A 21,817-nucleotide genomic window follows, 5' to 3' on the forward strand; every position below is an offset into this window, starting at 1 on the left:
TCGAAAGGCGGCGATGACGGGCGCGCGGCCGTGCGCCGCGAAGAAGCGCAGAGCTCGGGAGCGCGGCGGCGGCGGCGAAGGAGGAGGAGGAGCGGCAGCCGAGGCGGCGCCCGGGCGGGAGCGGCGGCCCGTGGCGGCGGCGGCGGCGGGCGGCATGAGCTGGGCGCGGGCCGCGGGCTCGGCGCTGGCCGCGCTGCTGCTGCTGGCCGCGTCCGTGCTGAGCGCCGCGCTGCTGGCCCCCGGCGCCTCCCTGGAGCGCAGCACGCGAGGTGAGTGCGCGCCGGGGCTCCCTCCGGCTGCCGGGCCCGGGGGCACGCGCGACCGCCCCCTCCCTGGAGCGACGCGACGCCCCCGCCCTGCTCGCGACGCTCCCTCCCTGCTCGCGACGCCCTCTCCTGGCTCGTGACGCTGGTTCGCGAGCGCTCGGAAGAGCAATGCTCCGGAACTGGAGTTTTGTTTCTGCTGCGCGGCTGCGAGAGCCCGGCCCGGAGTCCTGCGCGCTGGCACGTTTGGCTGCCGTGTCTGTCACCGCGCGGGTCGGCGTCGCGCAGTGTGGTGGGAGCATCCAAACGGCACCACCCAGGGGCGAAAGCTCGGGGACAGCGGGGCGGGAACGGGCGCCGGCCTCTCAGAGAGTCAGCCCCGCGCCCCGCCCACCTCCCGCCCCGATGCTGCGGGGCACCCATGTCTTCAGGCGACTTTTGTCTCTGGGTGCCTGTCCTCGGGAGACCTGTTCCTCCCCAGAGGCAAAGCTAGATAAGAGGCGGGCTGACCAAGAGCGGTGTACAACGCGCATCGCTCTTCTAACCACTGCACGGTGGATCTTCCGCCCAAGCGAAGTCCCTTCCCCAGACACAGAGGACTCGGCGGGTGGCACGCGGCGGGGCGGGGAAGCTGGAGCGGGGGCGCCGCCCTGCCCCGTGGCTGAGTTGCGGGACCCCCGCCTGCCGCAGCCCCGAAAGGCCTCGCCGGACGCTGGGGTTGCACTCAGGCGTAAATGGCCAGCGTGGAGTGAAACTCAGCGGGAGTGGCGCGGGGAGGGCGGTGACTGCAGGATTGGTCGTTAAAACTCCAAGTCCGATCTCATGGAATGCCCTCCAGCCTCCCTTAGGAGACTTACTTCGGAGGTGACAGGAGGGGCAGTGGAGGTTGTGGTCACCCGCACCCTGCGGTTTGCGAGAATGTCACAGAGTGAAGTTCAAGCCTGAAGGAGCCTGGGGGCTATTTTTGCCGGGAAAGGGGCGGGGCCGGGGGAGATTCTGATGTGCGGCCGCCGGGAGGGGAGGCAGTCAGCGCATCTTCTGTTTCCCTGACGTCTGGTGTCCGAACTCACCTGGGGAAATGGTGGAAAATACAAGTTCCAGGGCTTTTCTCTAGACTCCTGGAACAAGGATCCCACAGCCCTCTCCAGGCGAGGTTTTGGTCAGGAATTGTGAGATCAGCAAGTGCAGCAAACCCAGACCGGTCAGCATTTGGGGAAGGTGGGATGGTAGAGTCACCTACCTCTCTTTTCCCTTCTGTGATCACCCTTTCTGTATCAGAACACTGGGCTTGGGTGTCAGACTGCTCCTCCTCCCCAATCAGAATCTTATAGGGCAACACAAAATACATTTTGAAGAAGCAGTTCAGCTGACTACGTTTTATAGGCTGACTCCCCCACCCCTCGGCTCAGTCTCTTCCTGTCCCCTCCTTTTATAATCGAGGAAACAGAGCCCAAGAGGTTACATAATCTGCCCAGTCACAACTGTCAGGGACAGGTCCACACAATGCTCTTTCTTTGTATTTTAGCAGCAATCCATAGTGATCGTTATTTTAGGGGAAAAAAAGTAGTTTGCAAATAGTGATTGTATATAGTGAAGGAAAACATAGTATTCTTAAAAGATCCACCCCAGAACCTTCATCAAGCTGTGCTGAGAGGACAGCCAGACGTTCAGTGGCACCTGGAGCCCAGGTTTGGGCTGGACAACTTCCCACTAAGAACTACGTATTCAGATGATTTGAGGACTCAAGTTTACTTGAAAGATTTTTTTTTTAAATGTAGTAGGTTATGTCCTTTAAAATATGCCCAGCAAAGACACTCCTGAGCAGAGAGCTAGAACCAGAAGTTAAATATTAGGAAATTGAATTAAAATCAAATACACAAATAATACCATTACCCTAGGACTATTGAAAAGTGATTTTATTTGGTTTATTTCCTCACCTAGACATTGTAGACAGAAAGAGGAGGAGGGAGTTGCTCTTTTGTAGATAGATGATGCTCCTTGAGTGTTACCCTAGCATTTCTAGTCAGCTGTGTCAGAAATTGGCAGCTTTCTCTTGAAACTGATCATCAGATTCAATTTCAGTGTCATATCGGATGGTTTAGGAATTGCATCCTTTATTTGTTTGACTGATACAGACTCTTTGGTTTAAAAAAATATGTTCAAATAATGCAAAAAAGTACAAAGGTGTCAAAGTCCCTTGGCTTTGCGCTCAGTCTCTCTAGCTGTTGTGTTCAACCTTGGCTGCATATTGGAATTACTTGGGGGATTTTTTGTTGTTTTGGGGAGGATATTTTAAAAAGCATGCTGGTTGGGGTACAGATTCTGATATAGTTTGGTCTGGAGTAGATCAGGGCTTTAGTATTTTTTGTTCTTTTGAAGCCCTGAAGGAAGCTTTCATATTACTAAATAAAAGAGGCTAGATTATTACCTTTCTAGTTGTGTTATTAAACAGTTTCCCTTGTTTTCCCTTTGCCTGGAGGCTAGAGGGTAAATTAATTTCTCCTTCATATAATATAATATTAGATATAAATGGTCCCATTGGTCTCAATGAAGCATTTTGCTTTAGTTTTAGCTAGTAATAATTTACTTTATTTTTCTCCAAACTTGGCAAACTTAAATTTAGAATGTGCATGTCTTGGTGGACTCCTAAGAGCATCTAATAAAGTGGGGAGCTCTCAGCCAAGTTGAACACTGCCCTTCAGACTGAGATTTATAGTCATCCCTCATTTATCGTGATTAATCCGTTCCAGACTCTAGCGGTTGCACCCCTGCACTGAAGGATTCCTGGGGTGCTCGAATACATAGACCTACAGTCCATACATACAGTAATTTTAATTTTAATTGTAATACAGGGGTGTATAATTGACTCATGCAACTGAGTGCATGCTGTATCATTTTCACTGTCTCGATCAACTTTTTAATAAATATATTTGAAAAAACCGTGGTAGAGTGAAGCCGCGAAAGTCGAAGGGTGAAGTGGTGAAGGACAACTGTATACTCTCTCCTCAGCACCCCAGATCTGCTGTGGAAACTAGAAGGAGATTCAGAACTCCAGACCAAAGTGATATAAAGCAGAGCTTCTCAGACTTTAATGAAAGGGCAGACAAGTCCCCCACATATCCTGCTGACCTGCTCGTCTTGCCCCAGTAGGTCTGGGGGTTCTGCAGGTCTCCTGCTGCCCATACCACACTCAGAGCTGAGTAACGTGGCTGAGGAAGGTTTGAACTTTGGAACGACACAAATTGGGTTCAAAACAGATCAAAACATTTCACAGGAAAACCGTGCCCTTGGGCAGTTTTGTAATCCTTGTGAGCCCTAATTTCTTCATCTGTAAAATGGAGAAAATACCTAGTTCATGAGATTGTCTGATGATCAAAATAGAAGATGTCTGGAAACGGCAAAATTCAGTGCTTGTCATATCTTAGCACTTGATGAATGTAAAGTCCTTACACAGGCCTTTTACACACTGAGCATGAATGGTGTTGACTGAGTCCTCATGTGTAGTAAAGGCACCTATGCAAAAGAGGCTCTGTGTGTGTGTGTGTGTGTGTGCGCGCGCATGCATGCATGCATGCATACCTGTGTATACACAGAATAAGGGATCAGAGACCCCAGAATGCAGGCATTTGAGCAGCACTCCTGTGACGTCTCTAACACATTTTTCAGGTACTTCGTTATTCTCTGATTTTTTTTTCTAATTCTTACCAGATTTAGACAGCAAAAGGCATGTAGAACTGAAGATGGACCAGGCTTTGCTGCTCATCCATAATGAACTATTTGGGACAAACTTGACTGTCTACTGGAATTCTGAACGCTGTTATCAGGTAGGTATCGTGTTCGTGTTCACAGTTTTGTTTACTTTGGGGATAGTTTGATATAACCTTGATGCTCTCATACCCAAAGCCCTTCACATGTTAACTTCAGTTTATGGGTAAGGAAATAAACATGCTATATATTCAGAAAAATATAATCAGGGAGAATGTCTATCAATGAGCAACATTTATCTTTTCCACTACACATTTTTTTTAAAACCCAGTTCTCAGTGATGAGCAAAATTGATGGAGCATGTTTTATTTCACTTCTTTGCTTAATGCATAGCCCTCTTGCTGGACCAGAGAAGGGAGTGAGACACCTGGATATTCTTCAAGGGTGAGGGTGGTGAGGACAGTGGGGAGGCTCATGTTGAGGCAGAGTGGCAGTTATTCCGGGGATCTGCGTCTCTGATGATAAAGAATTTATTTTATCTGAAGGCTTTACTCCTATTCTAGGCCTTTTTGCTTTTTAAGGATGAGGCTAGTCTTCCATGTAGAATAAAGTATTCTTTATTTCCAAATAAAATGGAGAGCTTCAGCATACTACCTTCGAGGAGGAATTTGAATGTATAGTAAACCCGAGTTTGGGTACCAGCTGAAAAGATGATGGAGAAATACATCCTTCCTCTATTTGATTAATCCCACTGAAAACTCTGTAAAGTAATGTGAGTCAAAGAAAATCTGTAATATTAAAAAATGTAGTTTAAGACAAAGAAAAGATTTATTCTGCAAGGACCTAAAAAAAAAAAACTGAAAAAAAAATCAACAGTAGCAACAAGAGTCATAAATAATTCAGGGAATGAGCAAAATGTCTTCTAAACAGACTTCCTAAAGGTATAAAATCTTTGGAAAACAAATTGAGGGGAAAAAAGACTTCATTATCAAGTTATAGCCAAAGGGGAGGTAAGAGCATCTTTAGGGGAGGTAGAATCATTGGTACAAAAAACCAGTGATGCTGGTGACAGAATGAAGAATAAAAAAAAAACACACACACACAGAAGAAATCACTACATAAGACTAACTCAAGCCCTGGCTGGTTTGGCTCAGCCGTTAGAGCAGCAGCCTGCAGTCTACAGAGACCCGGGTTCGGTTTCCGCTAAGGGCATGTACCTTGGCTGCAGTTTGTCCCCGGCCCTGGTTGGGTCATGCGGGTGGCGGCCATTCGATGTGTCCCATGTCGATGTTTCTCTCTCTCTCTTCCTCTCTCTCCCTCCTGCTCTATCTGAATAAAAAATGGAAAAATGTCCCTAGGTGAGGATAAAAAAAAAGACTAACTCAAGAAAAAAATGTTAAATTATTTAAAAGAGCATGGACATAATTTTGTCTAAGGAAAATATATTTCATAGAAAAATCTTTGATCTGGCCAAAGAAATTCTCATGAAAAATTGTATTTAGATGTTTCTAATAATAAAGATGATGATAATAGAAGTTGTAGGTGCTGTTTACTGAGGGCCTGCTTCATGTCTCAGATATTATATCTCATTTAATCTTTACAACAATCCAGTAGAGAGGATATATCAGGATATTGAGATTAAGAGAAGTAAAGTGGCCCTGGCGGGTTTGGCTCAGCGGTTAGAGCGTCGGCCTGCAGTCCGGAGAGACCCGGGTTCGGTTCCCGCTAAGGGCACGTACCTCGGTTGCAGTTTGTCCCTGGCCCTGGTCGGTTGTGCGGGTGGCAGCCACTCGATGTGTCTCTTTCACGTCGATGTTTCTCTCTCTCTCTCTGTTCCTCTCTCTCCCTCCCACTCTACTTGAACGAAAAAAATGTCCTTGGGTGAGGAAAAATAAATAAATAAATAAATAAAAATAAAAGAGAAGTAAAGTGGCATTTTTCTGGGTTACCCACCTGTTATGTGGCTTTTTATCTCCCCATTCTCAGGATCCTGCTTTTATGTTAATCAGGAAGAAAAGAGTAAATACAAAGCTACTGAGTATGTATCTCAAGGTTTTGGAAAGCAAAGTATCATTTCCAAACAAAAAGAAAAAGAGGAAGCAATAAAAATGATAATTATGTAAACTGGAAAATAGGGGGGAAAATCCAAATAGGAACGAGTCAAGAGATGATTTTTAAAAATAAAACTCACACAATTGGTAAATCATTGATAAATTGAAGAGAACAATGGACATTAATAAAATTAGAAATTAGGATATATATAGCCACTGTCATTAAAATATAGTTCAATGGACAGCTATAAGATGATAATTTGAAATTCAAAAGTTGATTGCCTTAGAAAATATAATATCAAGATTAATTAAAAATTGAGAAATTAAGAGATCAGCAGCTGATTAAGAAATCTGGAAATAAATATCTCTACCTAAAAATAGGTAAAATTTTCTACATTTTCAAATAATAAATAATTCTCAATCTGTATAAATTGACCCAAATATAACTACCACTCCTCAAAAAAAATGATGGCTTGATATCTGATTTATTTTGCAGTATAGATAGGACATTCATCTTAAAACCTGGCAAAAATATGAGAAGAAATACAGGCCAGTCTTTCTAATTAATATGGGTTCAAAAATCTTAAATAAAATTTCATCAAGGAGGATAAGTTAGCATATTGAAAGATTTATTTATGTTGACATTTTTTATCCTTGAGGAATCTTTAGAGCTCACATGAAAAGAAAATGATAAAAATTTAATGGAAAAAAAATACAGGTTTAAATGGAGCGATAGCCAGTGCATTCTGATATGACGACTAGGCATAGGAAAAATTATAGTACTTTCCAAGTTCATATATTCAACACAATTACTGTTAATATAGCAATGGATACTTTATGGAATCTGCATAAATAATTCCAAAATTTGTATGAAAAAGTAAATGAGCAAGACAATCAAAGGACAGCCAAAAATAATGGGCATCAGGGAGATATGCTGGTACAGGTCAGATTCATTATGGAGCCACAGCTGCTTTTGTAGCAAAAAAAGAGAAGTGAAGACTAGTACCAAAGTAAGTATAAGAAGCAGAAGCTAATTTACATAAGAATTTAACATATTAAAACTAAAACCATAGGGAAAGGTATTTAGAATTATTATATAAGTTCTATCAAATGCTCCAAGTGAATTCAAGTTTAAAAAATACCTCCACAAACTTAAAAAATACTAAAATATTTAGTACATTTTAAAATTGATGAAGCAATGAAAGAAATGATAAGCCAGATTAGCACAACTATATAAACTTTAAACACTTGTAATTAAAAACAACAGAATATAACAAGATGAAAAGGAAAGCATTAGAATGGGAAAATATTTGATAGTTAAAAGTTTAATATTACAGTATATGAGGATGACATATTTCTACAATTACGTTCAAGGGAATTTGGCATCTAAAAGATGGCTTACACCATAGGAAACAAAATAACAAAAGAATATAGAATTGTTTTATCTACTGGTAATTTAAAAATGTAATCTTAATGCTGTGATATCATAAATATCTAGTACATGAACAAAAAGAAGAATGATTTTTAAATCTTGGGAAGGCTAATGAGAAATAAATATACTGTTGTAATTTTTCTTATTTGAGTACTATTTGGCACATGTAACGAAAACCATTAAAATGATTATTTTTTATCCAGTAATTTTATTTTTAGAAATGTATCTTAGGGAAAGAATTTAAATGAATAAGAGCAGCATGTGTAGATCTTGTAAAACAATATAACATATAAATTATAAATATATATATAACATTTAAATTATACATTTATTCTACAAATATATAATTTATATAAATTACATATAAAAAGCTAAAATAAGCTTTGAAAGCAGCTAAAAACTCATAATTATAATATTTGATGGAATATAATGCAATCATAAAAAATTATAAATACGCAAATTAGAATCATGGAAGTTTATTTGGTAAATAATCAAAATAATAGAATGCAAGATTTAATGTATGCTGTATTTATTAATTATATGACACATTTACATACGAATAAAGTTGTGTAGTTCCATAACAACACATAGTTATACAGGCAAATTTTATCTAAATTATTGTAATTACGTTCTGTTTTCATAAGTATGAAAGAAAAGTCACCTCGTGATCTTCAGCTGGATGTTCATGTCCTCCAACAACCAACAGACTATCAAGCACCCCTAACACTGCTTCTCCTTTTATTGTGTAGTGTTTGCTTCAGGTTCTGGCGAACGTTTCTGGGAGTGCAAAGCCCGGGGCGCCTAGCATCGCAGCCGCGGCCGTTAGCACGCAGCACAGGTCCATCCTGCAACTTAACCACACGTGGGAAGAGAAAGAAGTTTGTAGGTTTGTACCTGCTTTGCTGTGACCTACTGAAGTCTGTACTTTTTTCTCTACTTTTCTTCTTATTTGGTATTTAGCTTTTTCTTCCTTCAGAATATTTATTTCTATCTTTCCTGGTCTGTACCCAGGGATGCCTATCACTCTGCCTTCATGATGTAACCAAACTTCAACTCCTTTTTTCCTAATTTAATCATTTTCTTAATTTTATTTAATCTTTATAGGCTGGAATACACATTTGGCGAATTTGGAAACTATTCACTCTTGGTCAAGCCCGTCCATAATGGAGTCAATGAAATTGCTTGTGAGATAATTGTCAATAAGAATCCAGTTGACAGTAACCTTCGTATGTATATGCTCTTTGTTGATTTTTAAATTTGCATTTTCAAATGTTTTAGTTTTCGAGTACTATTTGAAGCACTGTGTGTAATTTAAAACCTGGATTATAAATTATCTGTCTCATAATTATGGTATATTTAAAATGTACTTACTGTGTCATTGGTATTTAAAATACCAAGAAGATTATGTGATACATAAAAACATTACATATCAACATAGTCTCATAGTGGTTTAATTATGAAGCATAAATAAGCCAAAAAAGTTAATGCAGTAGAAAGAAACTATAAATAGAGCAATCGACTGTCAAGTATCTTTCCTTGTTTTTGTATTTAGGGTAGAATATTTCCTGTGTGTGTCTTACGTTGACAGTCCAGAGGTCCAACCTTTGGTTAAGAAGGGGACTGTTCATTCTGTAAGAACTCCACTGAAGAAAATGTCACTGAGCCCTCCATTAGATAATATAAGTCTCTAGAGCATTAGTAAGTACTGTTCACAGTGAGGCTGTTGAAGACTGTAGACCATGTCAAAAGAACACAAGAACAAGTATGAAAGGGCCAGTGTAGGCCAACTTAAGTATTAAAAAGAATAATGAATGTAATTGATGGAAACACATGGAATATACAAAATCCAGTGAGTTCATTGTGAAACTAAAAAGAACAAGACCCCTCTCTTCAAACAAAAACAAAACACTGGTTGCCTTTGGAGGTAACAGGACACCCGATGCTAACTACTGTGACTTAAAGTTGTCAGTTGAACGGAAAGATTTAAGCATTTATCCTGTTTTTCCTGTTTTAACTATGTTTTAGGATAACTAAATAGTCCTAGTTGATGAGGGTAATTTCTTTAGAGAAGAATTCCAGTTAATAAATGGCAGAGGAGCAGAATATTTTGCAACCCCTAATAAAATACTTGCTTTAGGCAAAAAATCATGGCTCTGGCCTGGTGACTCGGTTGGGGCATCATCTGGTACAGCAAAAGATTTCCAGTTTGATTCCCAGTCAGGGCACATATCTAGGTTTTGGGTTTGATCCCTGGTTGGGACACACATGGGAGGCAGCCAATCCATGTTTCCCTCTCTTTCTCTCTCTCTCTTGCTCTCTCTAAATCAGTAAAAACATATCCTTGGGAGAAGATTTAAAAAAAAAAAATCATCAATGGGTGATACCATTAAATGAAACAGGAACTTTACACAGGAGGGGTCAGGCCTTCACAGGCTGAACACAAGTCAGACACATGATCAGTCTCAGGAGGTGCTTCCGCTGTGGTCCAGTGGGAAGACGCAGCAGCACCTGGGAGGCATTCTTCCCCCCAAACCTTGAACTTTTTTAGCTAAGCTTTACAGCTACTTTCCCGTGTACAGAACATTTGGAGGATAGGAGAACAGTGATACCACGAGGAAGCATGCCGAAAGATCGAGAACATGAGACATACTCATAGACGACAGCTGACCTGGTGTTTAAATCAAGTCCATGGCTGCTTACGACTAAATGAGACTTAAGAGACAAAACAAGCAAATGCAAGATGCACACCTTGTTTGGATCCTGATTTGAATATATTAACTACAAAAAACAGTTAGCCAGGGAATTATTAATTTTTATGACATTGTGATCATATCACAAAAGGTCTGTTTTTTAAAAACTTGAAATTCTGAAACAATTTTAGACTTTCAGAAACAGTACAAAGAAGAGTTCCCATACACCCTTTACCCAGCTTTTTCTAAACCCCTAAACTACATCGTCATAGTACAGTGATCCCATGCATAATTATTGAAATCAGGAACTTAACATTGATAAACTGATCCACAGTCTTCATTTTTCTCCAGTTGTCTCTTCTAGGACAGTTCCTCAGTCTCTCTTAGTTTTTCATGATCTTGACACTTTTGAAGAGGACTGACCAGTTAGTTTGTTATTTGGATTTACTTTCTTATTTATTTATTTTATTTCTCACGATGAGGCAGAGGTAGTGTGTTTTTGGTGGATTATTGCAGAAGTAATGTGCCCTTCCCAGTGGGTCATGTCAGGAGCTGCAGGATGCTAATACATCTTTTACAAGACTGTTGCTTTAAGATACCACTGGAGATGTATGGGTGAAATGATGTTAGGTGACGGGTATATATGTTGGTTTATTGTACAGTTCTCTGTATTTTTGTAGATGTTTGGTATCTTTCATAATGAAAATCCCCCCCCCCCCATGAAGTATTCTCAATTGTTTGTAGGAAATTTAGCATAAGAATATAGGCTTTTCCCTCATTTATTTTTTTGCTTTTTTTTTTTTTAATTTACAGATTAATTGTGATTACATGACAACTTTGATTCTTATGATGACATTTTCGGTGATAATGTGCTTTCTGTTATTTTTATAGCTGTGTGTATTGCGTTCCTTGTTGGTCTAGCAGTCATCATTGCTGTGTGCTTTCTAAAGTTCTTGTTGAGGTAAGCACAACTGGGGAAAGTAGAACATAGAAACAGTATATTCAGAAAGGGTAGTTGGGCCCGTCAACTGACCATTATTCTTTCATTAAAGGAATACTTATTGTGCCCACCATGCCCCGTCCAGCCCTAGGTATTAGAGATTCAGTGTAGTAAGAGATGATCCCTGACTTAAGGAAATGATAACCTAGTTCTAATGGATCTTTGCCTTCAATCCTCCCCAATGGCTGAAAAAGTAGAAGCAAATGCTTAAGAAATAATTTCCTGAAAGATTCTCACATCCTGTTTCATATCGAGTAGAAGTGGGCTGTGATGATTTTAGGAGGTGGCTGCCACGCTGGACTTTTCTTTCTTTTCTCTGACTCAGCCCTGAGGCCACCCTTCTAGTCTAGCTTCCCAGCTCCTGCCAGCCAGGGCATCTGGCAGCAGAGAGGGAGGATGAGGTGTGGCACCTTGGGACCACAGCATGGACTCCTCTTTGTTTGGTTAGCAACTTGAGACTAAAGTCTTAACAGTGATTCTGCTGAGAGTGAATTAGTACATTGGAAAAGAAAGTCAAATAGATCAAGGCTTAGCAAATCAAAGGAAAGTTCTTGTGTGTTTGAAAAGGAATAAGATAGATTTTTCACGGGTTCAGCCTGTTAGGGTCTCAGGGAGGACCACTAGATTTTATTGGTAAACTGTATCCAAGTTGGAAGAAAGAGAACCTAACTTTAAGGTTGCTAGCTTGGGGAGACCCTCCAACTTTGGGGACTGTGTGCACTCTGACCCTCTGCTTATGTGCATCCTAGAAATAATTCCATGTAGAAAACACCTGTGTGTAGGGATAAAAGAACGACTTGCGCCCTGGCCAGTTTGTCTCAGCGGTTAGGGCGTCGGTCCTTGGACCAGTGAGTCACAGGTTTGATTCTAGTCAGGGGCATGTACTTCGGTTGTGGTTCCTCTGCAGCCCTGGTCATGGTCATGTGGGAAGCAACCAGCCGATGTGTCTCTCTCACATTGAGGTTTCTCTCTCCCCCCATCTGAAGATAAATATGAAAATATCCTCAGGTAAGGATTGGGGAAAAAAGAAAAAGAATGACTTGCTGCTAAGAAGCAAATGTGTAATCTAACTCCTTTTTAGCAGAGGCGTTTCATTTCTTTGAGTTAAGACATTATCTTGTCAGTCTTTGGATAAGATGCAAACACTGCTCCAATTTGTTAGGATTTTTTTTCTTTTGGTGCTTTTCATGTGAATGTATCTATTGCATCACTTTCTAAAGTAATTGGTAGCTGATATCAAGCTCTCGCAAAGGGAGGAAATACCACTTCCCCCAACTGTGGAATTGAAACTCTCCTTTGCATGTGATTCTGCCTTTGCAGCCTGCAGGCAGAATGCTATTATGGGCAAAGCAAGAGTCCCGTGTCCTTGCCCCATGACTTTCCACCCAGCACGCCCATGAAAGTCTGGGGATTTCAGGTTTGTCCGAACTAGAAGAGAATCTGAAAAAGTAGTAAGAATAGCCCGGCCGGTGTGGCTCAGTGGCTGAGCCTCGACCCTGCACCAAGAGGTCGCCAGTTCGATGCCCAGGGTGTGGGCTGATCCCCAGTGGGGGGCGTGCAGGAGGCGGCCAGTCGATGTTCTCTCTCATCGATGTTTCTCTCTCTCTCCCTCTCCCTTCCTGTCTCTAAAATCAATAAAGAAAAAAAATTAAAAAAAAAAAGTAGTAAGAATACAGCTTCCCTCCTTTCACTTGGAGAACAAGCATGTACAAGAAAATTAAGTGTTTTTTAAATTCTTTAATTTTAAAATATTTTAATTTCTTCTATTCACCCTTCCTTAGATGTTTCTATTTTAATGTTTTTTTGTGTAATAGTGCTGAATAAACTAGAAATAGGAGTTGAGTTGTAGGGGGGAAAAAAGAGAAGAAATTTAATGGATATATGGATCATGTTCAACTACTGAGATTGAACTGGTTATTTGATAATATTAAGGAATTATTGATAATATTTTAAAATGTAATAAAGATACTACAGTTATGTTTAAAAATTGGAAAGTTGTTATCTTTTAGAGATATGTACTGAAGTGTTTATGGATGAAATGATACGATATCTGGGATTCCTTCAAATAAAAGGGGGTATGTGTGGGAATGTAGAGGAAGTAAGACTGACCTTGCGTAGATACTTGCTGAAGCTGGGAGGTGGGTCCATGAGCTTTATTATACTAGTTTGTCTATGTCCTCGTATGCTTGAAACGTTCCATGATAAAAGAAAGAAAAGGAAAAAAATCCCCTTCATTGGATAGTTCAAATGTGCAACATTTATATAAAACATGTGGGGGCCCTGGCCGGTTTGGCTCAGCGGTTAGAGCGTCGGCCTGCGGTCCGGAGAGACCCGGGTTCAGTTTCCGCTAAGGGCATGTACCTCTGTTGCAGTTTGTCCCCGGCCCTGGTTGGTCGTGCGGGTGGCAGCCACTCGGTGTGTCCCTTCACATCGATGTTTCTCTCTCCCTCTCTCTTCCTCTCTCCCCCTCCCACTCTATCTGTGCAAAAAATGGAAAAATGTCCTCGGGTGAGGATAAAAAAAAAAAACAAAAACATGTGGGAAGTAGAAATCTCATTTTAAAGAAAAACCAGTTAATGTATTTTTCTCTTGTTAATCATATAAATCAGTTTATATCATCTGGATGTCTTTTAGAACTAAAGTACCCTTCTAGAAAAAAAGAACCCAATATATTAATTAAATTAATTTGAATTACTCCAGAGTTACTTTCAAACTTTCGCAGTATGCATATGTGCATTTTTATTTCGTCGTAATTGAGTCTGTGTAATGAGTTTTTGCTTTGTGTTCTTCACAGTTATATTTGTGTGCAGAGGCCACGTTCTTATTTTAATCGCTGCACCTCACCCTGTTACACAGCTGTTTTTTACTGTGTTTAATCACTTCTGTATTGAGTGTTTGTTCGAAATTTCTTGCTATTTTAATTTTAATAGTATTATTAATAAGAATTCTAGCCACAGGGAATAATAATCTCATTAAACCCTTACAACAACTCTTGAATGAAGGCTCTTATCTTTATTCCTATTTTTATTGATAAGGAAACTATGCTATAAGAGTTGAACATTTAAAAATAACTACTGCTATAAACTTTGATTTCTACTTATGTTTTGTTAAAAAATTAAAATGTTTTCATTCTTTGACTTGTGTGGAAAATGAACTTTAAATTTTTTATTAGTTATTAATATGATTTTGAACATTCTGCCAAAGAAAATAAATTAACTGAGACTTTTATTTATTTGCAGTTTGGATGACTTTAATAATTGGATTTCTAAAACAATAAATTCTCGGGAAACCGATCGCCTCATCAACTCTGTGAGTTATTAGACTGCATCATGTGTGGTCTGGGTGGTTTTCTAGATTTGGAATTTACAAATTATTTCATAATTTTTAGTATCTCGCTTAATTAATCTTATTTATATTGTGGAGGTCATGTGTCCTGTATTCTTAATAAAGCACTGCCTTCTCTCAGCTCCTCTGCAAGACACTGTCCCTTCTGTGTTTTCAGTGAGGTGGGACTCCAGGCTGCCTTGTGGTGCATGATGGAACATTTTCACTCTGCAGGCAGTACTGTTGAGTCAGTCCAGTTAGGCAGAGAGTGTCACTACTAAAACAAGAGAGACATCAGTATTGAATCTATAAATGTGATAGCCTACTGAGATAACTAAGCATATTACTTGTGTTAAAAAATTCATTATGGACTATGTATGTCTATTTGTGGACATACTTGCTTGTACACTTATACCAGATGCCCTTACGGGCCAGTTCTTTGTGGTTGTGTATCAACATGGGCATTGTGAGCTCAGCAGAAGGCACAGAACGAAATAAAGCGAAAAACCAAACCTCCAGATGGGATCTTTACAAAAGCAAATCGAAGCATTGTTCAGAACAACGATCTTTAGCTTTCCACTCTGTTAATTTCTCCCTAAACAACAGAACAGTGACATTTACTCCCTCGTGTCATAAATTATCTTGTCCTTCTCCCCTTTTTTCTGAAGGAGCTGGGCTCTCCAAGCAGGGCAGGCCAGCTCGGTGAAGATGCCCAGCCCGAAGCCTGGCGTCCGTCCGTGGTGCCTCTGCGCCTCCGCTGCGTGGACACATTCAGAGGGTACGCGGGCTCCCTTGTGCCACGGTGGGCATAGATAGTCTAAGAGTACATGTTTATACATAAATGCACTTTTACATTAAGGTACTTTATATATCTTTTACTTTCTAGGCTGGAAAGGATTTCTTGCTATAAAAATAAAGCAGCAGCCTCTCTACTCGAGAGGCGGCATGATAGCCAGTACACGGTGTCGGTAGAGAGGAGTGGTGGGCCAAGACCAGAGCGAGTTCCCAGCGGCAGGTAGATTCTGCTGAGTTAAGGTCATTTGCATTTGGGCAAGGAGCTGTGCTCGAGTCCCCCACGTCCATTTGCACCCCCATGTCCGGTCAGGAGCTTGACAAATGAGAAGACGCGCCAGTCTAGAAAGGAAACACCACACTCAAAGGAGTCAGTCCTCAGCCCTCACCGCCCTAGCAAAACAGCTAGACTGTCAGGACTTTTTTTTTTTTTATCCTCACCCAAGGATATTTTTCCATTTTTTTGTTCAGATAAAGTGGGAGGGAGAGAGAGAGAAACATTGACGTGAAAGGGACACATTGAGTGGCTGCCACCCAGACGACCAGCCAGGGCCGGGGACAAACAGCAACCGAAGTATGTGCTCTTAGCGGGAACCGGACCCGGGTCTCTCTGGACCGCAGGCTGATGCTCTAACTGCTGAGCAAAACTGGCCAGGGCTGTCAGGACTTTTTGATAATAAATCCACAGTGTCATATAGTAAACTGTTATTATTTCATAGTTCTGGTAGAAGAATGAAGGCCAGGACCAAACTCCATAAATGAAGTGTAAAATTATATAACTGAAAATAAATATCTAGGTATCAGGCCTTCCATTTCTACTCACTGGGGTCTTTTATTATTATTTTTAATTCTCACCCGAGGGTATTTTTCCATTGATTTTCAGATAGAGTGGGAGGGAGGGGGAGAGAGAGAAACATTGATGTGAGAGAGACACATCAATTGGTTGCCTCCCGTACGACCCCAACCGGGGCCAGGGATCGAATCACAACCGACGAACATGCCCTTGACCAGAATCGAACCCTTAACTTTTTGGTCCATGGGATGATGCTCTAACTGCCAAGCCAAACCGGCCAAGGCTCACTGAGGTCTTTTAAACTCCAGTAATAACCTTATAATTTTGTCCCAGCCTCACCAAAGCTCTGAGTGCTTCTGGTGTATATATTTGAAGCCAGGTAATAATAACAAAAAAGATAATAATAACAATTGCCAACACTTTTGAGTTCTCACCACGTGCCAGCCACTGTTCAATTTGTCTTAATTTATTTACTTTCTTAACAATCCTATGAGGTATATACTTTTAATATGTCCGTTTCACAGATGAAGAAATTGAGCTTCAGAGTTGAATAACTTGTCCAAGTTCACTCAGGGACTGAGACAGCCAAGATTTGATTCTAGGCAGTTGGGCTCCAGAGTCCCTACAGATCACCCATTAGCATACTAAAGTCTTCCTTCCCTGCATTCTGCAGAATTCACATAAAACAGTAGCATATCCAGAATCAGTTTTATTGTATTTCTCTTTCTTTCTGATTCTCATTTCCGCTTTTGGAGATAAAATGTTCACAGGTAGACAGGAACTAACATTTATTAAGTGCCTAAAATTGCCAAGCCCTGGTTAGGTGCTGTAATGTACATTATTCTTAAGAGTCCCAGTGTTTCCTGCGTGAGGTAGGTTCCCTCTTTTACAGAGAAGCACACTGAGGTTCCTGATCAGAGTCTTGCCCAAGGTCTTATGGCTCATAAGAGAGAAGGACCCAAGATTTGAACCTCCGCTCTGACTGTATTAACTGTATGCCTTCAACAGTTGAAGAACTTGAGACACCTAAATAATTATCACAACATTGAGAGATTGAGAATGTTTTGCTTTGTTTTCAAGTTATGCAGTTTACTGTCAGTGTAAATTTTTCTTAACACTTTGTCATGCTGGAAATACTGGCAACAGAGAGACTTTGGTGTAGGGTCCTAATTGTAGCGATGAGAAGTAATCATTCCTCGCTCTGTCAGTGTCCTCTTGTGTCATAACTGTGCCTTGTGATTGCAAGTGTGTCCCTGGCAGTCAGGCCATTCTTTGTCACATGCGTGAGCCCTGAAAGTGTGCTCCTTCTTGCTTTCCAGGATAGCTCTCATCGTCATGGTCTTCGTTAATTATGGAGGAGGAAAATACTGGTACTTCAAACACGCCAGTTGGAATGGTAAGTTATTTCCTGAAGGTAGCATTGCTTAAGTAGGACCCCTTCTAAGAACTGTGGGCAGAAGTGTTACTTGGTGTCCCCCAGGAGCCAGAGATGAGGCCCCAGCAGCTTCCTTGGGTCTGCTGAGCTCCTGCCCCCATAGAATGACCTTTAGGTTATTTTGTTGTTCTTTTTTGTGTGTTCTGTGGCTCTGTAATGCTTCACTGTGATAATATGTAGAGTCCAAGGTCTCTGCTATAGGACTGTGGGACTCTGCAGATGTCGTCAAGAACTTAGTTGTAAATGATTCTTGTCATGTTCTAGATGTGCCTTTCAGTACAGCCATGTACATGCTGTCTGAGATTCATGGTCGTCCTTGGGGTGCCATTGACCTGAGCGTGGTCTGATGGGTGCTGAGTGACGGCAGTGCATCTGCCTTGGGGGTTGGCTTAAGAATGGATTTTGAATAGTACTGCTTAAGGGTAACAGACTTGTCCACAAACTTCTCCTTTGGTTCTCCCGGGCCCAGCTATGCGCTTAGGCAATGCGCTAGGCCCAGGGACGGGCTGCAGAGTCCCCCTGGAGTGCCTGTGTGTGTTACTTCACAGTGTTTTCCTTTGAACTCTGAGTTTACTTTTCCTATACCTTAGAATAGAATGGGGCCACTCTAGATTAAGAAAGTATTCACACTCTAGAGTCCTTTTCCTTACTTTATGTGTGTGTGTTTCTCTGCAGGACTGACGGTGGCTGACCTTGTATTCCCATGGTGAGTTAGCAGTCTGCCGCGGCTCTGCTGCCGGTCATCTGCAATTCCTTCCTTTCGCCGAGGCTGAAGCCTCTCTCTGAGAGCAGTCGAGTTCTGGGCCGCAGGCCTGTGCTACTCACAGCCTCTGCTGTTACGGGCTCCTTCCGAAAGTGGTGTTACTGAATAATTCTGTACTTCGCACAGTGCTTATCTGTATATATACGTATAAAAGATGAGTGATGTCAGAGGGAACGTTTTGTTAGCGTAGTGGACTCTTGTAGGAAATTATAAATTCTGCATATGTAAATATGACTAATCCTGAAAGTAAATATAAAAATAATTTCTAAAAGAAACAGTATATTGCTATCAGGGAATTCTGGTACGTCTGTAACAGGACAGTGATGTTCTAGAGTAAAATTTGGAAGAGCGGTGGAGTAACCAAACACTGCCTATTCTGTGTAGCTTGTTACCCTTGTTGATGGACCCTGGCTTCCTGCACAAGGTGGAACCTGTGTCTTTGCTGTGACCCCTTGAGTGACTTTGTGCCATAATCCGGGGGTGGTCCTGGTTGTCGGTTGCTGTCTGTGGCCCCTTATATTTCATCACTAACGTGAACTCAGGGTTTTTGGGATGTGGGGAGCTGGGGATTCTTTTGTTTTTTGTCACTCTTTTAAAAAAATGTTTTTATTGATTTTTAGAGAGAGAGGAAAGGAGAGGAAGGGAGAGAGAGAGAAACATGGATGAGAAACATCAGTCGGCTGCCTCCTACTGCCCCCTACTGGGGATCAAGTCCACAACCGGGCACTGGATATCAAACTGTCCACCTCTTATTGCACAGGATGGCGCCCAGCCAACGGAGCCACACTGGGCAGGACTGGGGGGCTCCTTTTTGAGATGGGTTTGGATAGGAGGATCTTTTACAAGCCTGCAGACCTAGTAATTATTTGCATATATTCTCTGTACGTTTCACTACAGAAAAATGGCTTGGTTCCTGTTTCCAGGGGCCTTTATCTGATTGTGTGACCCCAGAAAGGAAGCCAGGGGATGTGGAGGAGTGTAGCAAGAGCACACTCATCTCTGTTAACCCTTCCACAAATAAGTAGAGAAACTACTATTCCGACTTCTCTTAAAGAGGTAATTTAGTATGGTAAAAGAAAGGAAAGAAAAGAGATCTGTAGCTCAGACAAAATTAGAAAAAAAACAAAGCTTTCATTTTTCTTTCAGGAGCAAGAGTGAAGTTAGAAATGATTGAAGTGTGTGGTTAGTTTCTCAAGGACTTGGAGGGTGTGCTAATGAATGTTGAGCTATTTGGATTGTAGCATATCCATTGTCATTTCTCTCTGATAATTAAATGGGACATTTGTTCTTGGAAATCGCACTTAGGACTGAAGAATTTCCTCTAAGACAGGACTCAGGTGCACAGACCTTGCAGCCCAGCAGGGCTACATTGTGATGTCTTCTCCACTATTAACCCGGTGTCATTTCAGTAACTGACTACTTTTAAAAATCATGTGTTGCTTCTCTTGTGTAGTAGAATATAAAATATTAATGATATATAGACAGAAAATTGGGAATGGGCACCTAGTAATAGCTGGGTTTTTTTTTATAGGTTTGTGTTTATAATGGGATCCTCGATCTTTCTGTCAATGACTTCCATACTGCAGCGGGGATGCTCGAAGTGCAGACTGCTGGGGAAAGTTGCGTGGAGGAGTTTCCTATTAATCTCTATAGGAATTATCATCGTGAACCCCAATTATTGTCTTGGTCCATGTAAGCATTTTTCTCCTTTTAGTATATATATATAGGTTGAAATATGGAAACTACATGTAATTCGAAGAAGTGTAATTCCTCCATCTCAGGTACCTACAGAAAGAACAGTTATTAGAAAATTATATAGAATGCTTGTATAACTTTGGGCATTATTGTTGTTCCATTGGACTTTTAGACCTGGGAGGAACCTCCAAGACCACCCAAACTCATCTTCTGCCACGAGAGATTGCAGTGCTTTCTCCAGATTATCGAAATGTAGTGAGGGGCAGAGCGGGGACCAGGCCAGGTCACCTGGTTCTCAGACCCTGCTCTCCTGTGACTTTGGTTTCAGTAACTTTCGTAATAAGGCTGTTGTGCGGTATCTCAGATACCACCTATGCCAGCCGGTTGTGTTAGCAGCGTGACTGAGACAGGAAAGCTGAAGGGAAGATTAAGTCCTGTGCTTGGGCTCAGCATCTGAATCCGAATCCAGGAAGGCAGTGGTTACTGTCCTCAAGGGCCATTAGCAAAAATGGACACAGATATCTAGACACCAGCCCAATGAGCCCCTCAGGCAAGAAGCACTAAGACTAGGTGTTAGGAGGAAGTAAAGGTTACTGCTAGTTGGGGTCACAAGGGCAGACGTCACATGAAAGTTGACTCAGTGGATCTCCAGAAGCGGGCCACCGCTCACGGGAGGGTACACTGTAGTGTGCCCTCTTCTAGTGATGCGGCCACGCTGCCTGCAGGGCAGGGCGAGTCCATGGGTGGACTGCGAGCTGAACCCATGTTCTTATGAGGAAGGACCAGGAGATAAACTTCAGGACCAAGGGTAGTCCTTGCTTCATCCCCACACCCGAGGAAGACACTTCTGTTCTCCTCTGGCCGGCTTCCTGCTCTGAGTTGAGCCCTCTCTCCTGACCTTATGTAGTATTTCCATCTCTGAGAGCTTAGAGAAGATGCACTCAGGAGCAATACAGGTGTGTCTTCCCCCTTAGAAAAAAGCAATGTCCTGGGCTGAGCTGAGAAATGCTGGCTAACCTTCCCCTAACTTGTACCTCCCGCAGTGTCGTGGGATAAGGTGCGGATCCCGGGAGTGCTGCAGCGGCTGGGGGTCACTTACTTTGTGGTTGCTGTGTTAGAGCTCCTGTGTGCAAAGCCTGTGCCTGAAAGTGGTGCCTTGGTGAGAAATCCTGTTCACACACACACACACACACACACACACACACACACGGAATCTCTAGTCTTTAGAACTTTCTTTAGTTCTGAGTGCAGTACTGTATTTCAGTAGACTCATTGATGCTGTTAGTCAGACATATCCTTTTTCCTTCAGTTATTTTTACTTAGTCTGTATCAGTCATTTTAGAATTGATTTTTATTTATTTATTTTTAATCCTCACCTGAGGATATTTTTACATTTATCTTCAGACAGAGTGGGAGGGAGAGAGAGAAACATCGATGTGAGAGATTTTTGTGTCTGGCTTCTTTCACTTAGCATAATATTTTTCAAGGTTTATCCATGCTGTGCCATGTATTATTTCTTGATTCCTTGGTGAATAGCATTCCATTTTATGAATGTACCACCTTTATTATCCATTCATCAGTTGATAGACACTTGACTTGTTTCCACTTTTTGGCCATTATGTATTTTAATGAGTCTGTGTACATTCGTGTACAAGTTTTTGTGTGAACATCTATTTTCAGTTCTCTTGGGTGTAGGAGTGGAATTGTCTGCGGATTTCTTTTCCTTTTTTTTTATCCTCACCCGAGGACATTTTTCCATTTTTTGTTCAGATAGAGCGGGAGGGAGAGAGAGGAAGAGAGAGAGAGAGAGAAACATCGATGTGAAAGGGACACATTGAGTGGCTGCCACCCGCACGACCAACCAGGGCTGGGGA

At 41.7% G+C, this 21,817-nt stretch overlaps 1 protein-coding gene across 1 annotated transcript in view; it reads left to right on the forward strand.

The window, feature by feature from the left end:
• Positions 1-13: 13 nt before the first annotated feature.
• The window catches only part of HGSNAT (heparan-alpha-glucosaminide N-acetyltransferase), a 28,947-nt gene continuing 7,143 nt past the window's right edge, over positions 14-21,817 (forward strand). Inside the window, exons 1-11 of the mRNA XM_036249784.1 lie at positions 14-269; positions 3,972-4,087; positions 8,201-8,337; positions 8,556-8,677; positions 11,033-11,102; positions 14,381-14,450; positions 15,134-15,243; positions 17,370-17,446; positions 18,161-18,191; positions 19,780-19,940; positions 20,987-21,102. Of these exons, the coding sequence (XP_036105677.1) occupies positions 14-269; positions 3,972-4,087; positions 8,201-8,337; positions 8,556-8,677; positions 11,033-11,102; positions 14,381-14,450; positions 15,134-15,243; positions 17,370-17,446; positions 18,161-18,191; positions 19,780-19,940; positions 20,987-21,102 (1,266 nt within the window). The remainder of the gene's footprint in view (positions 270-3,971; positions 4,088-8,200; positions 8,338-8,555; positions 8,678-11,032; positions 11,103-14,380; positions 14,451-15,133; positions 15,244-17,369; positions 17,447-18,160; positions 18,192-19,779; positions 19,941-20,986; positions 21,103-21,817) is intronic.

Source organism: Molossus molossus, unplaced genomic scaffold, assembly GCF_014108415.1.
Source record: "Molossus molossus isolate mMolMol1 unplaced genomic scaffold, mMolMol1.p scaffold_m16_p_9, whole genome shotgun sequence".
In the NCBI taxonomy this organism is placed as follows: domain Eukaryota; kingdom Metazoa; phylum Chordata; class Mammalia; order Chiroptera; family Molossidae; genus Molossus; species Molossus molossus.